At 35.8% G+C, this 22,729-nt stretch overlaps 1 protein-coding gene across 1 annotated transcript in view; it reads left to right on the forward strand.

Moving 5' to 3' along the window:
* The window catches only part of LOC136035669 (conserved oligomeric Golgi complex subunit 1-like), a 105,332-nt gene that overhangs the window by 29,844 nt on the left and 52,759 nt on the right, over positions 1–22,729 (forward strand). The window contains exons 2-3 of the mRNA XM_065717586.1: positions 3,306–3,463; positions 20,984–21,139. Of these exons, the coding sequence (XP_065573658.1) occupies positions 3,318–3,463; positions 20,984–21,139 (302 nt within the window). The 5' untranslated portion in view covers positions 3,306–3,317. The remainder of the gene's footprint in view (positions 1–3,305; positions 3,464–20,983; positions 21,140–22,729) is intronic.

Below are 22,729 nucleotides of genomic sequence, written 5' to 3' on the forward strand. Positions count from 1 at the left end.
CTTATTATTCGTTTTCGGTGTATTTGATGGTTAAACCAATTTGGTTCCAGTGGTAAGATATGTAGGGGACTTGTAAGTAGCCTAATAATCGGCTGTTGGGCTACAGTCATCTTCAGCGATTAGGGTTTTTCAACTTTTGCTAGTTGGTGTACCCATTTATTTGTTTCCGGTGAACCTGATGTCTATCACGGGAGAGGGACTTGTAAGCAAGAATCTGTTCACTTTGGACTAGAAATTTGTGTAAATTGGTGCACATTGTATTCGATCTCTTTAAATCTGACAGAATTAAGTGTTTACATAACGGGTAGAAACGATAACGTAAAACAATGAGGTACTTTCGTAATAATTAGTGTCACCTATGGTATTTTAATCCTGAAAAGTTACGGATAGCTTTATAACACCAACTAGATTATATAAAATGTCGTTCCAAGTTTTCATCCGTCACGATGTCTACGATTGAAAAGGATACAGTTCAACTGGCTGCAAAGTCAATTTAGTCGCTTCTTTTGATACTATTTTGCAGTTGTTTTTTTTTCAATGCTGAGGAATAGCCTTTGGTCATGTGATAACTGATTGCGTTCTTGTTTAAATATACCGTTTTAAAAACTTCGATAGGCTGACAACTTCATCATTTAACCGATAGTGAAAAACAAGCACAAACGAGAATGTAAAACAATGAGATAGTTTCGTAATAATTAATAGAATGTCATCTATGGTATTTTGATCCTGAAAAGTTAGGGATAGCTTTGTAATACCAACTATATTGTATAAGATATTGTTCTGAGTTTTCGTCCGTCACGATGTCTATGATTGAAAAGGATAAAGTTCAACTGGCTGCAAAGTCAATTTAGTCTATTCTTTCGATACTATTTTGCTGTTGTTTTTGTCAACGCTGAGGAATAGCCTTTGATCATGTGATTATTTATCGATAGCGAAGAAGCAAAACCAAAGTGTTGCTCTAGCAACACTTTAGCCGATGAAGCCGGACAAAGGTTGCCGCAACACTTCACGTTTCCGGGGCAACGTAAGTCTAGTTTTAATTACAGTTACAGGTGCAAACAGACAGGGCCCCATGCGGAAATATAGTGTTTTTATTAGGAGATTCTAACACCCATTTTGGTAAAAGTAGGGATAGATGGTATCCTAGCCTAGGTCAATTTGGTGTAGGAAAAGAAAACAGCAATGGGTATAGACTATTGCAATTTTGTAGGTATAACAACCTAGTTATAACCAATGCAGTGTTTGGTCATAAAATGGCCCATATGTTAATATGGTGTTCACATGATGGTAAGACAGCAAGTCTTATTGATTATGTTATTGTAAACCGAATATTTGTAGGATCAATACAAGATACTAGGATATATAAAAGTGCTGCTATTAATGTTAAAGACCAAAAAAGTTAAGACCACCATCTGATAGTGTTAATGGTAAATTTAAAGCTGAAATTTTGGAAGACTATTTGCTGCCATCCAGAAGTTTCCACAGGTTCTAAATGCCTCGGTGCCGCTTCGCATTCCAATTGAGAACAGTACGCTTTCTGTTTCGTCCCTGCTGGATAGCCATATCAATTTATTCTTCGCAACTGATCGTTCTTTATCCTTACGCAGTACTTTAGGCTCTCTACATTTCTTTCAGCTAAGCAAAGAAAAGTCAGCTCAATAATATCTTTTATACAATTGACTGTTTTATATACGGTCATTCCAGCAAGTTGCATTCCAGCATTCCAGTTAGCTATCTTATGCGGCTCCTCTGGAAAGCATCTTGCATATCATCTCTGACCTTTCAAAAGCGAAAGCTTTCGCGAAAGATCAGCATCATGCCTTGTAATATCCCAATTTTTCTTTCTGAGATTTGGGTTCTTATTCCTCCTAACCATTGATACAAATTTATTGCATATTAGACTGTATAAATGCTTCTACTACTATTACTGTTAGCAAATAATTGGAGCACCAAGGCACCTGAGGCAGAAAAAGCTGTGCATGCGCCGTCTCCACCCTAATGTGTTTAAAGCTTCACTCGTTGAACTTCCTTTTGATCCTTCTTTAAATCCTAGCTTGTGAATTCCTCTCAACGTGTTTGGGTCTACTTGTTTTTCGATTAGCCTCAGATCGATCGGCATGAAGCATACTCCTGGACAATCTGTCATCCTTCATCTGGAAAACATGGCCTAGCCATCTCAAAAGATTTTTCATTACAGCGCTTTCATTGTTTGGAACTATATTGGTTGCATATATCTGCTATGCCTATCTAAAAAAAAATCATCCGATGATAAAATAAGTTCATCCCGGAAACTTCCCTTCTTATGGATAAATCTCCTCTTGAAAAATTCCCACTGCAGAAAGTTCCCCCCAAAGAAAATTCAACCTCCTAAAATGTCTGTTTACTTCCCCAATACTAAATGTAGACACTAGACATATTTCCTAACTTACAACCCTTTCCCCCGGTATTTTCAGGGCTATGTCATCCCCAAAGACATGATTACTTGACTTTTCAACTATGCTGATCACTACTGCTGTCTCAAAATTCTGATCGGACGACTTTGGGAAAGAATGGGCGTTTGAAGGGGATCTAGCTATCCCCCCAATCGTTTTGGTCATAAAATAGGGAACTAGAACTGTAACCTCCGCTTGAGCAAGCCCTCTCCCGATCTTATATGACGATTAGTTCGACGTGATCACCCTGATAAAAATAAACATGCATACATGATCTTTCCTCTGGCAAAAATTACGAAATTTCACATTTTTTTCAGATGGAAGCTAGAAACTCTTATACGCTTATATGCTGAATGTGATTTGATATGCTGATTTGATTTGATTTCTGTGATTTGATTTGATATTGCTGATGATATGCTGAATCTGAATGTGATCTTATATGCTGGTGTGATTTTTATTAAGATTCTGTGATACGGTGAGTTTTGGCTCCTATGTACAGTATAAATATATACAAACAGTAGCGAAAAATCCTATACTTTTCATTAAAGATTTTTGGCACACATCAGTCTAGACTTCTTTGCACGACTCCGCCTTTGTGCACGCGCAATGGCAAATGTTTAGTGCATTGAATGCCAAGTGCTGTGACGCAGATGGATTCCGTGCCCTTTAATTTGTCTCATTTCTGAAGAAACTTTTCGCTGCTGTTTATGTATATTTTTGCTGTGTTCTTGTGCTAACATAGGTTATATTGATGAAACCGTTTGTCCAAAGCCGGGATGTGTCCCATGAGATTGATCTAAATGTACACAGCCTATTTTGATCATTGACGGTCTGAACATGATCTAACACCAAGAATTTCTTCTTTTTTTACAGGTTTACCTACCCATGGATGTCAAGACGTCTGACGACGATTGTGTAAATTTTGCTGCAAGTTTGTTCAGAGCAAAATCACTTGCCGACATCCAAACTGTAAGACAAAAGCTCTGTAAAGACGCAGAGAGGCATAGAGAAGAATTACGATTGGTTGTTGGGTAAGACACAAATGCTAACTCGCTGTAGTTTTAAGCTGATTGGGGCCCACAGTATAAGTATATATGAATAGTAATGAAAGTTCTATACTCTCCATTAAAGACTTTTGACACATATCAGTCTAGACCATCTCTTCATGATTCCGCCTCTTCAAACACGCGCAATGACAAATTTTTAGTGCATTACATAAGCTGTGATCTCTCAGAATGCCAATAAGCAACTGTAATAATTGCTGTGACTTGTTGGGAACTTCCCAGTCAGCGCGCTATGATGTGTGTTATTTTTGACAGAATTTTTTTCTACTATTCATATATAGCCTACTTATATATATTGTACTCGGGCCGAAACAGTCGAATACCTATCTATTGTTTAAAAAGTCAGACTGGTCATCTCCGACAAGATCCCAAAAATGTCATGCAACTCTTTTTGTGTTCAATATTACCCGTGCCTATTCTTAGACATCTTGCGATTTATTAATTAAAACTACTTTAGGAAGTTAATCTATATATACATTTGAGGATTATTTTTGTGTTTAAGAGGTTTTTTTTCCAAATACAAGAACCATATGATAATTTTAAGAACTTGTAGAATAAGAAGTATATTCCTAATATTTTCACAGGGGCCTTGAGGCCCCTCTGTATGGCTAATCCTATAATTTGAATAAAAAAAAAAAGAAAAAAAAAAGAAAGTGGTCTTCTCTCAAAAGAAAATAAGAAGTGACATCAAAGCTTAAAACTAATGGTAATCATTCAGTTCGGAGAGAGCTGACATCTGCAGTGTCAGCTCTGACACTGCAGGTGTCAGAGCAAGCAAGCAAAGGACAAATAAGGATTTGCCCTTGATGCAATCCTTGTTTATTCGTATCAAATCTTGCAGTTGACACTAAAGTTTCAGTTTTCTGATTCTATTCGTGAAAAATGTTTGGTCTAATTAAGAGCAATGCCATACAAAGCTTAAAGAATTTATGAGAATGCCTTCATTATGAAAATCCTTGTTCATTCGTATTTTATATGGATTTTAAATTTTCCACTCAAGTTTTATAAGTCTTGTTTATGCTTTACGTCATTGAAAGTTTTGGAAATTTGCATGAACGAAAGTTTGTTTTCCGGTTCTCTTTTCAATTCATCTCAACTGAAAATTTCATTGTTTACCCCGAATACGAATGAACATAATCCCTCCTTTTTAAAAAAAATATAGTGAAGAAGAAAAAAGTAAAACCCTTTGCCAAGTAACTCTTTTTGATAGAGCATTCACTCTTGAAATATTGCGAAAAGATCAGAGCTAAGTGCAAAGAGTGAGAAATGAGGGGGCTGCACCCCCTTCATCCCCGTTGATAATGAATCAGATTCAATAGAATCCTTATTTTTGTATAAATCAAGACAGCTTACCTTTGCGACAAGTTGAGACTTGCCCTGTATTTGCACCAAGTAAGTCTGCAGCTTGGTCTTAGCTCGTTTCGCAGCAGGTCAGGATGAAAATAGCAGGTCTGAGCCCCGAACGGTCTGAGCCCCTGCGTATCCAGAACTTTACAATCCTATCATATTAGGAACATCTTATTACTCGCAGCCAAATAATGAATCACACTTGGAGACATACCTGAAAAACTGTTGGAGACGATCTTACTTGTCCCCTGTGGAATCCCCTAAATCTCGAAATTCCTTAAACCATCAAATGGTACAACCATCCCAGTTCTCTTGTCTGGGCCAAATGTATCCTATTCGACCCATGTATATCCATTAAAGTTGCCTAAAAAGAACACAAATTACACTTTTGTCAGGGTTTCCAACCGGTGAAAAAAAACACTAGATTCTGGTGATCTTTTGATTGATTTAGTGATTTTGTTCAATAATCTATTGATTCATGTGCTGATTTTTTTGTTTACACAATATAAAAACTCACTAGAAATAATGATTTATCTCTAGGAGTGGCAACCCTGACTTTTCTTTCTTTATTATCCGCCACGCGTCTTCTTCAGAGAAAGGATACATGGGATGTACGCTCGATTGGGGAGGCCCCTAGCAACCAATTTCACCGACAAGACTTCAAGATTTCTTCGGTTGTTACGTAACAGGGAAATGTTATGTTAAGGATGACACATTCACGCATGACTAGTTTCTTCAGGCCCAATGGGGAACCCCCGCTTGTAACTGGGGAGGATGCACACGTGGGTCTTACGTAATGATGATTTACACGCGGGATATTACATGATACTTAAAGAGATTTCATTTTCTTTCAATACGTTTTTCTCAGGAAACCTTTATTAACTTAAGATTTTTTTTGTCCACATTAGGATTCGAAAGAGATTCTTTTTCAATGGAATGGAGCGCTAACCACTTGGACTATGAAAGTTTTTCTAATATTCTAATTCGGCTGATGCATTCTACATGATTACCTATTGCACGCAAGACGAATACTACAATGATTAAATAAGTTGCGTGTTCCCATATGGCTGCAATAATTGGCACGCAGAGGGGAAAATCGATTATTAAATATTCCTTACACTTGGCACTCAACTGCATGTAAAGTAAGGCTTAAGAGGGTGTTATCAGATTATGTTGCGGCTTGTTCCTAAGATATTTTTTAGTAAAATAGTCTTTTACTCTTTTGGAACTTGAATGTACTGTCAGAGATGAAATAAAAGCGAGAGTACCATTATGGCTAGAATATGCTGCTCCTTCGTAAATGATCAAAAGTTTTTGCTTTTCCTTTTTACTACACATAATTTTACATATATAGTAAGGACATTCTTGAATGAGCATACCTATGTGCATAGGCTAAAAGGTGCTTAAATTGCATTTGTGAAATATATTGAAATTTTATCCTGGATCAATAAGTCTAAAGTATACAAACTTTTATACATACACATTTTATGAATAAAAACAAATTTATAAAGCATCATTAAAACACAGAAAAAGCAGTTAAAATCCAACAACGGTAAAAAGAAAACGTGAAAAAACATGACATAGGTTAGAATATAAGTAAAAAGAACCATGAATTAAATAGATGTTGGGGTCATAGCAACCAATTCCAGAGGGGTGATTTGATATTAGAGGTAAATCTAAGCCCTATTAAGAGCTGTTTCTGAGAGCTTTGAAAATGCCACGTTTTTTTGGCCAAGGTTATGCACACCCGGTTGACAAGCGCAAATTTGAATAATATTTTCACTTCAAATTTCACCTAATCTCGTTAGATGTAAATTTAAGCCACAATAAATTTTTTTAAGGCTTTTAATGATAATGGCTCGTTTCTTTGAGCCAAGACTATGCAGCCCCGGTTGACAAGCGCATATTTGAATAATATTTTCTCTTTAAATTTCACAAAATCTCGTCAGAAGTAAATTTAAGCCACATTAAGATATTTTTAGGGCTTTTAATGAAAATACACTTGTTTCTTTGACTTCATTCGCCGCCTCTGTCGAACAAAATTCTTTTAACGCCTCTCAGCTTAACTTTAAGCTCTAGAAAATGGGGGAGTTGCTACTAGAGATAAATTTTAACCTTATTAATAGTTGTTTCTAAAGGGTCTTAATAAAAATCCCCCATTTCTTTGGCTGGGTTTTCAGTCACCTCACCACCAAAAAATTCATTTAACAATTCCCACCTTGACTCTAAGTTTTAGAACATGATAGTCAAAGCAATTTACGACACCTTGGCAATATATGGCTGCCCCAGGCACCCTGATGTTATATATTATCATTCCTAAGACATTTTTCAGATATTATCATGATAAAAGATGATTTAAATCCATTGATTCATTTTTTTCGTAAGCCAACCCTCCCTGATGCACCATATCAATTGGTGCCACCGTGTCACACTTTGACTGGCACCCTGGCAACCTCTCAAAATTCCTAAGACATTTCACAGATATATTCCTGTTAAAAATCCTGCATTAAATCCATTGATTCATGTTTTTCACAAGCGAACTCTGCGTGATACACCATGTCAATGCACACCACAGTTATACACTATGACTAGCCCCTTGGAACCCCCTCATCATTCTTAAGACATTTTCTAGATATTGCCGCTATTGAAATATGATTTAAATCCAATAGTTCATGTTTTTCGCAAACCAACCCTTCATGATACACCATGTCAATTCACACCACCGTGTCACACTGTGACTGGCCCCCTGGGACCCCTCATCATTCTTCAATCGTGCTTTAAAACCTTTGGATCGTGCTTTTGTAAGACAATCTTCCTTGCATTTAAGATATGCCTCTTAAGTTTTTAACATCGCTCCTTAGTTTTAGCGGAACATTTGATCTACTGCAATATGTTCCGTCTTTAATTTTATACTTCCTTATTTTTTAAAAAGGACATAGAATTTAAAATATTCCTTAAATGAACTCGCCTCTTGACATTCCTAAGGGATTCTCGGATATTTTTCGGCAAAAACAACCTATGGCTGAAGACTGCTAAGAATCTTTATATCTACTATAAAATAAACTTCACTCTAAACAAATCGTCGGTAGAAGAAGAATTTTAGTGCCTTAATTTATGGAATCTGGATGTCTCTTAATGGCTAACGACTGCAAAAGGTCCTTATTTCCACCTTAAAATAAACTTCATTCTAAACAAATACTAGGTGCAAAAAGATTTATAGGCTCATTAATTTAGGGAATTGGCTATCTAGTAATGGCTAATGACTGCTAAAAATCTTCATGTCTACCTTAAAATAGGCCTCATTTAAACAAATTGTAGGTACAAAAAAAATTTATAGGCCATTAATTTAGGGGTCGGGCTATCTTGCTTGTAGAAATCAAGAACAATCTTTAGAAATCAAGACCAATACGTAGAAATCAAGACCAAACCATTGAAATCAGCATAAAACTGTAGAAATCAAGATTAATACATAATTTAAACGTAATCCAAAATAATTCCTACAAAAAAATTCTTAGGAGATTCCAAAAAATTATACAGTTTTAAAATAGTTCCAACAGAATGAAAAATAGTTGTTGTAGAACACAAAATATTTGCTACAAAACATAAAAATTCTATCAACATCCACATACTTCTTATAGAATACAAACAGTTCAAACAAAACCCAAAATAATTCTTACATAACAGAAATAATCCTTACACAATACAAAAATACTGTACACAATTCTAAAATAGTTCTAACAGAATGAAAAATAGTTGGTGGAGAACACAAAATACTTGTTACAAAACAGAAAGATTCTAACAACATCCCAAATATTTTCTACAAAACAGGAATAATTTTTACACAGTACAAAAATATTTTACACAGTTCTAAAATAGTTCTAACAGAATGAAAAATAGTTGGTGCAGAACACAAAATACTTTTTACATAACAGAAAAATTCTATTAACACCCCAAATACTTCTTATAGAATACAAAAAGCTCGTACATAATCCAAATAATTCCCACAAAACAAAAAACAAATATTCTTACAAAATATAAAATTTTTTTTGCATAATTCTAATAGTTATAACAGAATGAAAACTAGTTGGTGCAAAACACAAAATCCTTTTTAAAAAACACAAAAAAATTATAAAAACATCCCAAATACTTCTCATTACTTAATACTTCATAGAATACAAAAAATTGAAACTTAATCCAAAATAATTCCTACGAAACAGAAATAATTCTTACAAAGTACAAAAATACTTTACACAATTCTAAAATAGTTCTAACAGAATGAAAAATAATTGCTACAAAGCACAAAAATTCTAACAAAATCCCAAATACTTCTTATAGAATATAAAAATTTCAAACGTACCCAAAAATAATTCGTACAAAACATAAATAATTCACACAAAATACAAAAATACTTTACTCAATTCTAAAATAGTTCTAACAGAAGGAAAACACAAAATGGTGGTGCAAAACACAAAATGCTGGTGTAAAATACAAAATACTTGCTACAAAGCACAAAAATTCTAACCACACCCCATATACTTCGTATAAAAAAAAAGTTCATACATAATTCAAATAATTCCTACAAAACAAGCATTTTTATGAAATACTTTGCACGATTCTAAAATAGTTCTAACAGAATGAAAAATAATTGGAGCAGAACGCAATATTACTTGCTACAACACATAGAATTTCGAACAACATCCCAAATACTTCTTATATAATACAATAAATTCAAACATAATCAAAAATAATTACTACAAAGAAATAATTCTTACAAAATATAAAAATACTTTGCACAATCCTAAAATAGTTTTACTGAGTAAAATTTTTGTATTTTGTAAGAATTTTTTCTGTTTTATAGGATCGTTTTGGGGTATGTTTGAGTTATTTGTATTCTTTAAGAGGTATTTGGGATTTTATTTCAATTTTTTGTGTTCTGGACCAACAGTTCTTCTTTCTGGTAGAATTATTTCAGAATTATGCAAAGTATTTTTGAATTTTGTAAGAATAATTTTCTGTCTTGTAGGAATTATTTGACTTATGTATAAACTTTTTGTATTCGGTAAGAAGCATTTGGGCTGTTGTCAGAATTTTTCTGTTTGTAGTAAGTATTTTGTCTTCTGCACCAACTATTATTCATTCTGTAAGAATTATTTTAGAATTGTGTAAAGTATTCTTGTATTTTGTAAGAATTATTTCTGTTTTTTAGGAATTATTTGGGTTAGTTTTGAACTTTTTGTATTCTATAAGAAGTATTTGGGATTGTGTTAGAATTTTTGTGTTTTGTAGCAATTATTTTGTGTTCGTAGTTTTGTAGAAAGAAGTATTTGGGATTTTGTTAGAATTTTCATGTTTTGCAGCAAGTATTTTGTTTTCAATAACAAGTATTTTTTATTCTGTTAGAGCTATTTTAGAATTCTGTAAAGTACTTTTGTATTTCTTAAGAACATTTTTTTTGGAATTATTTTGGATTATGTTTTAACGATGTGTTAGTCTTGATTTCTACAGTTTGTTGTTGATCTCTATGGTTTGGTCTTGATTTTTGTGTGTTGGTCTTGATTTCTAATGATTGTTGTGCATTTCTACAAGGGAGATAGCCATACCCCTAAATTAAGGGCATGTATATTTTTTGTACCTACATTTTGTTTAGAATTAGGTGTATTTTAATATAGAGATAAAGAGTTTTAGCAGTCATTAGCCATCACGAGACAGCCAAACCCCTAAATTTAGGGGCCTATAAATCTTTTTGTACTTACTATTTGTTTAGAATGAAGTGTATTTTAAGGTAGAAATAAAGATTTTAGCAGTCCTTCGCCATTACAAAACAGCCAGATTCCGTAAGTTAAGGGGCTACAATTCTTCTTGTACCTGCGTTTTGTTTAAGAGTGAAGTATATTTTATGGTAGATATAAAGATTCTTAGTAGTCCTTAGCCATTGAATATTTTTGCCAGTAAATATCTGAGAATCCCTTAGGAATATCAAGGGGCAGGCTCATTAAACAAATATTTTATATTCTATTTCTTTTTTAGACAATAAGCAAATATAAAAGTAAAGACGATTGCAATAGATCAAATGTTTTGCTAAGGGTAAGGAGAGATGTTAAAAACTTAAGAGGAACATCTAAAATGCAAGGAGGATTGGCTTTCGAAAACACGATACAATGAATTTAGAGCATGCTTATTAAAAAGAAAATATCTGCAAAATATCTTAGGAATAATGAAGGGTGACAGTGGGCCAGTCATAGTGTGACACGGTGGTGTGAATTTACATGGTGCATAACGGAGGGCTGGCTTTAAAAATATAAGCCATTGGATTTAAATCTTATTTTTTACCATGAAAATATCTGGAAAATGTCTTAGGATGATGAGGGGGTGCCAGGCACCAGTTATAGTGTGACACGGTGGCGTGAATAGACATGGTGTGTCACGGAGGGTTGGCTTGCGAAAAACATGAATCAGTGAGATTATGTTTTTATCATGAAAACATCTGAAAATGTCTTAGGAATCATAATATGTCTTAGGATTTAACATGGGGGGGGGCATGGGGCAGCCACATATTGCCACTGTAGTGCGAATTGCTTTGAGTAACATGTTCTACAGCTTAAAGTTAAGTGGGAGGTGTTAAAATGAACTTTTCGTTGGTGGGGTGACTAAAGTATAACAGTCAGTCAAAGAAATGAGGGCTTTTTATTAAGACCCCTCAGACGTAACTCTTAATAAGGTTTAAATTCATCTCTAATAGCAATCCCACCCCCCTCTGGAATTGGCTGATAGGATGGACTAACCATATATTTTCACGGTTGCGTGAATTGTTCGAACTAACATTTTCTAAAAGCTGAGGAGTGTTAAAAGAATTTGGTTTGACCGGGGGGGGGGTGAAATCTAATGCTCAGTCAGAGAAACGGGGTATTTTCATTAAAAGCCCTCGAAAACATCTTAATGTGGCTTAAATTTACCTCTTACGAGGTTATGCGAAATTTGAAGAGAAAATATTATTCAAATGTGCGCTTGTCCACCGGGGGTGAATAGTCTCGGCTCAAGGAAACGGGGTATTTTCATTAAAATCCCTCAAAAGTATCTTAATGTGGCTTAAATTTACATCTAACGAGACCTCGTGAAAATTGAAGAAAATTATCCAAATGTGCACTTGTCAACCGGGTGTCCATAGTCTTGGCCCAAAGAAACGTGGCATTTTCATTAAAAGATTTCATAAATAGCTCTTAATGGGGCTTAAATTTACCTCTAATATCAACCCTCCCCTCTGGAATTGATTGCTAGGACCACCACCTTTCTTTAATTCGTGTTTTTTTGCTTATAATTTTATCCTATGTCAGGTTTTTCCACGTTTTGTTTTTTGTTGCTTAGTTTTAACTACTTCTTCTGTGTTTTAATAATGCTTTGTAAATTTCTTTTTATTTGTAAAATTTGTATGTACAGAAGTTTGTATCCTTTAGACTTATTGATCCAGTATAAAACTTAAATATATTTCACTATTGCAATTCAAGCATCTTGTAGCCTATGCACATAGGTATGCTCATTCAAGAATGTCCTTAAAATAAGTGTAAAGTTGTGCGTAGTAAAGAGGAAGAGGAAAAACTTTTGATCACGTATGAAGGTGAAGCATATTTTAGCCATAATGGTACTCTCTCTTTTATTTCATCTCTGATAGCACTTTCAAGTTTCAATTGAGTTAAAGACTCTTTTACTAAAAAATATGGTATGGACCCGCCGCAATATTATCTGATAATACTCTCCAAAGTATTACTTAATAGGCAGGTCATACCAAATGTAAGCTATTTCTAGTAATCGATTTTCCCTTCTGCGTGTCAATTATTGCAGCAAAATGGGAAAACGTAATTCGTTTAACCATTCTAGACTGCGCGAACAGGGGATTCTTCTTGCGTGCAATAGGTTATCATGTGGAATATATTACCCGAATCAAAATATTAGAAAGACTGTCATATTCTAACTGGTTAGCGCTCCATTCCATTGAGAGGGAATCCCTTTTTAATCCCAATATGGACAAAAAATCTTTGGTTAGTAAAGGTTCCCTGAGAAACACTCATTGAAAGAAAATGAAATTTCTTAAAGTATTATGTAACATCCCCCTTTTACATAGTCATTACGCAGCACCCACGTGGGTGTCCTCTGCAGTTACAAGCGGGGATCCCCACGGGGCCCGAAAAAACATGTCACGAGTGTATGTGTCATCCTTAACTTATGCAAACATTTCCTCATTACGTAACAACCAAAGAAATTTTGAAACTTCTTGTCGGTGAAATGGGTTGGTGGAGGTCCCCCGTTGGAATTGTATGCTATGGCCTCCGATTAGATTGAATGCTAGGGGTCCGATGAAATTGGATGCTAGGGTCCATTGGATTTGGATGACAGGGCCCCCGGTGGTTAGGTTATGGCTCCGACGAAATTGAATGTTAGTGGTCCAATGGAATTGGATGCTAGGGGCCCCATTGGAATTGGTTGAGTGGGGCCCGTGGGTGGGTAGGTTAGGGGCCCAATGAAAATCGAAGTTAGGGCCCCCGATGGAATTGGATACTTGGAATAGGGCCCCCAGTGAAATTGGATGCTAGGGGCCCCAGTGGTTAGGTTATGCTAGGGGCCCCAGTGGTTAGGTTAGGGGACCTGGTCAAATTGGATGCTAGGCCCTGCAATGGAATCGGATGCTAGGGCCCTGTAGGAATTGCTTGCTAGGGTTCTATTGGAATTGGAATCGGAGCGGCTGGTGGAATTGCTAGCTAAAGGTCTGGCGTCTTGAAGGTCACCCACTGGCGAGCCGTGAAGGTTTTTCCTACCCCTCACAGGTTTTTAAGAAAAAACTGTTTTATTAACCACTAAACCCTATTACATAACATCCAAATAAATCTTGAACTAAAAAAGTCCTGGCCCTTGTAGGTTTTCTAGGTAATGAACATTTGCCTCTCTTAGAAAACATTCTCTATGTCTTAACAAACGCCTGCGTCTTGATCGGGATTTGAAGGGATAGGGCCCCGCTTGAAGTAATTGGGTTGTCACTACTTATACCGACTGCAGTTTTACTGACTGAAATGTCACAACAAGTTCTTTAAAATTTTAATGTTGCTCTTAGTTTCATTTGAAAAGAATATTAGAAATTATTAATTATTAGAAATTAACTTCATGTTAAATTTGTTTACTTTTTCATAATTTTGTTAATACTATATTCTGTACTACCCTAAATATGAGGGGGATTGTTGCCCCTTGATCACTGATCCCATCACGGGATTGCCGCTCATCGCGTTAGGTTCGAAATAGTACATCTCATTTTGCAAGTCTCAGTGTCGGCTGACAGTCTCAAAGACAAAGGGGTCTATTAGGAAATTTTTCTAGCACCACTGGGACCTTCTGAAGCAATTTTGGTAAAAAAAAAATAGGGGATCTTAAATTGTCAACAGTATGAAAAGTTAACGAAAGGCTAGTTTAAAACAAAACAAAAATCTATAATCTCTTGCTAATTGTTGTGCAAAATGCTTTCTTTTTAATGTACGAACAGCATAAATAATATGCATCCTAAGTCGTGAGGAGATCATAATCAAAGCAGTTTGCACAAAAGGAAACATCTAAATCCGTGAAATTATTCAATGATGCTTCTTTTCAGCTCATTTTTGATTTTTTCCGACCAGGTATACTAGTAAATTTTTAGGGAGTGTCCTTCCCTGAACTTTAAAAAGAAGATTCTGTTCCGTTCAGTTAAAAAAAAAAAAAAAAAAAACTCACGCTTTCTAATTATATAAGTTTCATGAAATCTGAATATTTCGTGAATTTTTCGTGAAAAGGACTGTCCTTTCCTGAACTTTAAAAAGAAGATTCTGCTCCGTTCAGAAAAAAGAAATTCACGCTTTCTAATGATACAAGTTTCAAGAAATCTGAATATCTCTATCTCCGGCATAAAATGGAAGGAATCCGGAAAATACGCGTCGCTTTTTAGTTTTATGTCGTTTTTTCGGATCTCTTTTCAAAGCTTTACAAGTTGTGGCAAAACCGCCCAATCAGTTCTGAATAGGTTGACCGCACAAGCTAAAGAAGTATACAATGGACGAAGTAGGGTGATTTTTTATGGTATCAAACGGCCTTAAGTTTCAATTTTTGTTTATTAATTCTTTGAGAAAAATTGGCGTAGGCTATTTGGTGCATTTGCTTTTCAAAACAAATAATAACTTTCCAAAATAAACTATAGTTTCTAGAGTAAGAGCTTTCAACCCTTCCAAACGACTACTGCACCATGCTTCATTATATATATATATATACATATATATATATATATATATATATATATATATATATATATGTATATATATATATATATATATATATATATATATATATATATATATATATATATATATATATATATATATATATATATATATATGTATATTCTTCCAGGGAAGGGAGATACATGATTATATAATTATTGATTTGATTCATTTAAAGTACCTCAATTCAGCTCCCATGAAGCCTGGAAATAAGCAGCTCGGTTAAATGAAGCAAATATTTAATTGTTTACATTAACGGATTGTCTGAATTGACTGGGCGTGTCTTTAGGACCACCCCCACGCAGTGTTGTAGCTCTTCGGCTATCTTGAATTGCTTGACTATTTTCACTCCGTAGTATTTTGGCCCTCCACGGACCAAAATTGTTGATTTGTGCCAGAAGGATCAGCCATATGTGCTTTACGTTCAACTGCGCAGCGTTATGGTCTTTGAAAATATGGAGGTCTTTGGGGGAAAAAATGGTCTTTGAAAATATATTTCTTTAGCAATCCTGAATCGTTTGGCTATTGCGAAATTTTGACTCTATTGTATTTTGGCCATCCATGGGCAAGAAATTGTTGTTTTGTGCCACAAAATAAACTGGAAATGCCACTTGAAAAGGATCCAAAATTATCAATTTCAGTTTGAGTGCACCTTCTCTCAATATTTTAGAACTAGCTATTCGAAACTACCACCCCTGGAAAAACAAAGCGAGAGAGAGAGAGAGAGCGAGAGAGGAGAGAGAGAGAGAGAGAGAGAGAGAGAGAGAGAGAGAGAGAGAGAGAGAGAGAGAGAGAGAGAGAGAGAGAGAGAGAGAGAGAGAGAGAGAGAGAGAGAGAGAGAGAGAAGAAAAAGTATCCACAACCATCCTACTTGGAAACAAACACAAAATCTAGATTTTTTTTCAAAGGGACTTAAAAATCTTTCTCAGTTAATTTTAAAATTTATGGTGCAGTTTTCATCAAGATTCTAGCTCAGAACCTCATGTGGGCTGCTTTAAACTTAATGAATTTTATATGCCTAAAATAATCATAATAACCTAATCTTTTCTTCTATATATAATAGGCAGCGCAATACCGCTGTCTAAGTAAAGAGCTATGTGGGCACAATATATTATTTATATATTTATTTATTTATTTTAGACCAGGGCATTTCGTATCGAAGGAGTTGTCGTAGAAACTTCGAAAAGGGCTCATTTGAGTGGAAATTCAAAGGAGTAGTGCCCTTTTTAATAGTCAAAAGTGATAGAAGGGAAACTAATCCCCTACTCACGCCCACCATTTCCCCAAACACATTCAATCCAAATTATGAGATTGCCATTTTGTTCAATATAGTTGGAAGATCCGGAAATTATGTCTTTGAGGATGACAACCCCTCTCCCACAGTCCTCAGGACAAGGGTTGTAAGCTATGACCGGGGGATATTTAAGGTTTATATAGAAAGGTTGATCGTATGAACTGTGGATTGGTAATCAAAAGTTCTAGTGCCCTCTTTAAGATTCAGAGTCATCTAAGGGTGGATATTCCCAAACACCTCGTATTTTTCCGAAATGCATCTGATAAAATTTCGAGATGGCCATTTCTTGTCGTAGAAACTTCTAACAGGATTTATTAGATTGCAAATTGAAGTGGCTAGTGCCCCTTTTAATAGTCCCTCTTACGCCAACCATTTCCCAAACACACCCAATACAAAATATTGAGATAGCCATTTTATTCAGCACAGTTAACAAGTCCGGAAATTGTGTCTTTGAGGATGACAACCCCACAGCCCTCAGGGCAAGTGTTGTAAGTTATGCCCTGGGGGCTTATAAAGTTTTTATAGAAAAGGTAGTCGCAGAAACTTCAGAATGGGCTCATTGGATTGTATATCAGATGTTCTAGTGCCCTTTTCAAGATTCATAGTGATCAGAGTGTGGATACCCTCCCCACACACCTCGTATTTTCCCGTAATGTATCTGATAGAAATTCTGATATGGCCATTTGTTGTTGTAGAAGCTTCAAAATAACTCATTCGATTGGAAACTGAAAGGGCTAGTGCTCTTTTTAATAGTCGAAAGTGATTGGAGAGAAACCAACCCCCCTCCCAAGCCCATTATTTCCTCAAACATATCCAATTAATATTTTGAGATAGCCATTTTGTTCAGCGTAGTTGAAAGGGCCGGCAATTATGTATTTGAGGATAACAACTTCCACAGCCCTCAGGGTAAGGGTTGTAACTGACGCCCTGGGGGCATATAAGGTATATATAGAAAGGGTGACCGTATAAACTTCGGAACGGAATCATTGGATTGGTAATCAAATTTTAGTGCCATTTTTACGATTCAGAGCTATCGAAGGGTGAATACCCCCCCCCCACCACGCCTCATTTTCCTGAAATACATCTGATAAAATTTTTGAGATGGCCATTTATCGTCTTAGAAACTTCAAAAAGAGCTCTTATGATTGGAAATTGAAAGGGCTAGTGCCTTTTTTACTATTCGAAAGTGATTTAAGAGAACTCTCCCCCCTCCCCACGCCCACCCTTTCCTCAAATCCATCCAATCCAAATTTTTAGATAGCCAATTTGTTCAATGTAATTGAAAGATCTGGAAATTATGTCTTTGAGGGTGACAACCACCCCCAAAGCATTCAGGGCATGGTTTGTATGTTATGTCCTGGGGGCATATAAGATATATATATATATAAATGGTGTGTGTCGAGTGACGTCATGCTTTTGTGTCGACTGACGTCATGTTTGTCGACTGACGTCATTATAAGGATTGAGCTTTATGCGTCATGAAGTTGTTTGTCGACTGACGTCATGTTTGTCAACTGATGAAATTACATACCGGGACCCCGGGACACAATTGACGACCGGGCCACTGGGAATATAAATGACGACCGGGAACCTCAAAGAGAAATTACAGAATGGGATACCCGGACACAAATCACGACCGAGACACAGGGAATATAAATGACGACCGGGACATAGGGACACAACTACAACGGGGACGCTGGGGGCACAGGCGGGATATATAAATGACGACCAGGACTCAGGGATTGTTCGAATAGAAATTACAGACCGGAACACAAATGACGACCGGGACACAGGGAATATAAATGACGACCGGGACACTCAAAGAGAAATTACAAACTGGGATACCGGGACACAAATGACGACCGGGACACAGGGAATATAAATGACGACCGGGACACAGGGACACACCATTAGAATAATGAGGCATAGATCTGAATACGGATTGTTTTTCCCATGGACAATTATATGTTGCATGTTCAAGAGTCAGTAAACCTGACAATCTATTTATATGCGCAGACAATGGGACAGCGAAGAATGTTGTATATTCGCACGTTTTACGTAGTTAAAAACATATATATATATATATATATATATATATATATATATATATATATATATATATATATATATACTATATATATGTATATATATATATATATATATGTATATATAGCATATGTATATATGTATATATACATATATATAAATATGTATATATATATATATGTATATATATGCATATATGTATATATAGATATATATATATATATATATATATATATATATATATATATATATATATATATATATATATATATATATATATTATCTATCTATCTATCTCTATTCACAGGTGGGACACAGGGACACAACTACAATGGCGCATAACTAATATGGCGCGTAACGACTTACGCGCGCGGGGGGGGCTTGGGGGTGTGTGAAGCGCCCCACCAACTAGGTGTTGGGTTGGCACGAAGCGCCACCCCAACAGCGAGTATATATATATATATATATATATAGAAAGGGTGATCGTATAAACTTCGGAGGGGGATAATTGGATTGGTAGCTGGATGTTCTAGTGCCCTTTTTTAAGATTCAAAGTGATCAAAGCGTGATAACCCCCACCCTCAACACCTCGTATTTTCTCGAATGCGTCTGATAAATAATTTAAGAAGGTCATTTGTTGTCAAAGAAACTTGAAAAACAACTCATTTGCTTGGAAATTGAAAGGGCTAGTGCCTTTTCTAATAGTCGAAAGTGATTGCAGGGCAACTAACCCCCCTCCCACATTCAACATTTCCCCAAACACATCCAATATAAATTTTTAGATTTCCATTTTGTTCAACGTAATTGAAAGATCCGGTCTGGATATTATGTCTTTAAGGATGGCAACCCCCTCCCCACAGCCTTCATGCCAAGATTTGTATGTTATGTCCTGGGGGCATATAAGGTATATATAGAAAGGGCGCCTGTATAAACTTCGGAGGGGGCTCATTTGATTTTTAGTCAGAATCTCTAATGCACTTTTTACGACTCATAGTGATCGGAGGGATCAGAACACAAATTGTGCTTTACTGAAAACAAAATACGCTTGAAATGTTTTCACCTTTCTTACTATGTCAATTTAACTGACAATCCATGGTAATTTGTTTGTTTGTTGTTTTTTTTTTTCAGTAAATTTACAAATTGTGTTCTTATCTTGAAAAGTCATTGGGGTTATCATCCCTACTCATGTTAATTTTTGCTCGTTTTGAGTTTGACTAGGCAATTTACTGTAACTTCTGTTCAGTTTGAGTCTCATTTATTTATTGACAGTGATTTAAGGTAGTTTTATGCCTGGAAGATTATTTGACTTTAGTTTTGCTCATTCTTGGCCTAATGGAGCTCTTTACTTTTCTGAAAAACATGTCTGGTGGAAAAAGTTTTTTTAAATTAATTGCTATAAAAGTACCTTTTTTTAAAGAATTTCTTTAAGTAATAATTGTAAGCCGCTCCTTACTTACAGCTTGTAACTTCGACCTGTTTTTTTTTTTTTTAATTTTATTAATTTTAAACATTGTTTTCCCGACCGGAAAGATCAGATTCTCAAATCTGATCTTTCCGGTCGGGAAAACAATGTTTAAAATTGATAAAATTTCTAGTTTTTTTCGAAGCGGTTTTTCAAATGAAGACCTTTAAAGTTTTTATTTCCTTTTAAGATGTTTTCTGATACATCTACGTTAACTTTATAGATCCGCCTTTTTGTTTTGAGTCTAACAAAATGGTGCATATTTTATGTTTATATGGTGCACGACGGCAAAGGGCACATGGTACACGGCATGGCACATATAGTACGTTGTACCATTGGAAATGGTACACGTCTTTTTGTTCTGGGTATAACAAAATGGTGCATATCGCATATGTATATGGTGTACGAGGGCAAAGGGCACATGGTACACGGTATGGTACATGGTAAACACCTTTTTGTTTTGGGAATAATAAAATGGTGTATATCTTATGTGTATATGGTGAACGACGGCAAAGCGCACATGGGATACGGTATGGTACATGGTAAACGCCTTTTTGTTTTGGGAATAATAAAATTGTGTATATCGTATGTGTATATGGTGAACGACGGCAAAGGGCACATGGCTCACGGTATGGTACATGGTTAACGCCTTTTTGTCTTGGGTATAATAAAATGGTGCATATCGTATGTGTATGTGGCGAACGACGGCAAAGGGCACATAGCACACGGTATGGTACATGGTAAACGCCTTTTTGTTTTGGGTATAATAAAATGGTGCATATCGTATGCGTATATGGTGCACGGCGGCAAAGGGCACATAGTACACGGTATGGGTACATATGGTACATGGTACCACGGTACATGGTACACGCCTTTTTGTTTTGGGTATAATGAAATGGTGCATATCATATGTGTTTGTGGTGCACGACGACAAAGGGATCATGGTACACGAGAATATGGGTATGACGAATAAGCACGATCGATACCAATTTGTACCAATTTATACATGAGTTTATTGGTTATTCGTTAACATTTTACTGCTTTTATTGCAGGGAGAAGTACCATGAGCTAATTGAGGCTGCAGATACTTTTGAAATGATGAAGGAGAGCAGCTTCAATGTGTTTAATGGATTAGAAAATTGTAGGAAGCTCTCGTTGAAGATAATATCCGATTCTGCCAATAGCATTCAGAACATCAACTCCACGAGGTAAGAAATCCTGCTAATAAAGGAGAGTGCCGAATTTATTAGAGTGAGGACAATGTAATTACAACAGAAAACGAGGAATGATAAAACAGAGGGAGAAATCAAAAGGAAAAAATTAAAAGAAAGCAGATGTTAAAAATGAATACATTAGTAAATTTACATTGCTGAGAGCAGGCCTCTATCTTACAAATATCCTGCCGCAGAAAATACAAGGAACTTCTTAATTCTTTATTATTTATTCCATTGCAACGAATATTTTTTCAACGCAATCCCTTTCAAGCTCAATGCATTTCTTAAGTTCTGTACTTCTTGAAGTTCTGAAGGTGGTGCTTTCATGCCTTTAAGCTATTTTTGAAAATCTGGTGACTTCCTAATGAGCCGTTTTTGCTTCCTTATGAGTCGTTTTTGATAAAGCTTCTGCCTCATGGTGCTTTCATGCCTTTAAGCTATTTTTGAAAATCTGGTGACTTCCTTATGAGCCGTTTTTGATAAAGCTTCTGCTTCATCAGTGCCATCAAAATGGATGCCTTTCAACTGTTTCTTGGGTATCCGGAATAAAAAAGTCAGATGAGAGTAGGTTTCTGCTATAAGACGGATTGGCCGTGGAAATACGAAAGGTATTAAGGTGTGATTCGGTCAAAAATGAGTTATGTATCGATCATACTAAAATCAGACACACCCGATCCATTGGTTAAATGCGCATATCCTATTTCGTTCTCGAGATTTTTTCAATTTAAAGTCCACTCAAAATGCGTTATACCCAAATTTCGACCAGTTTGCATACCAAAAAGTGTTAAATGTATGACCCTTCCGTAGTCAAACATAATGCCTTTTAAACCATCAAACCGTCAACAACAGTTTTCGCTTCTCTTTAACATCTTGGAAAATGTCCATGTAACGCCTGTTGTATTTCTGTTGCCGAGATGCGTCTACAGTTCTGACTAAAATTCTGTCAGAACTTCTTTCGTGACGCGGGACGAATACGCTTGAGCGTCGTCATGGGCCTATAGAATTCCACAACGGTGTTTTCCTGGAAACTGTTAGCTAGATCTGCTCTCTGTTTTCTCAGGATTTCGACATAATTGACTTCTGGGACAGTTTCTTTTACCTCCAGTAAAGTCTGCATTTACAAACGGGTCCCTTCAGGGTCCCACAAAACGGTTGTCATAACACTGACGACACAGTATCCTTGTATTTTTCAATGCCTTTCGTATGTATGCATATATGTAGTATTAAAATACTAATCCAACTGTATCAAAATATACTACAATAAATAAGGGGAATTCCACGGCATAGAAAGCACATATTCACACTATCACATACGGCCTGTAACGTTAAATGGCAATTTCTAAAGTCAGATTTAATTTCGCTTAGTAGTCCCGAGTCCCGGATTCATAAGGTGATCATATGAAAAAAGAGGAAGAATAGATATGGTTGTGTTATTCTCAATATCTGACTTGGGACCTTCTTTATGGGACTCTAAGTGACAAATTGATGGTGCTACAAGTCAAGAAAAAAAACTTGACGACTTTTAAGGACTTTCAATTGATACTGTCAATGCCTGCCGAGTCAGACTTGATTTTTTTACCATCT

This window comes from Artemia franciscana, chromosome 14 (genome assembly GCF_032884065.1).
Source record: "Artemia franciscana chromosome 14, ASM3288406v1, whole genome shotgun sequence".
Taxonomy (NCBI): Eukaryota; Metazoa; Arthropoda; class Branchiopoda; order Anostraca; family Artemiidae; genus Artemia; species Artemia franciscana.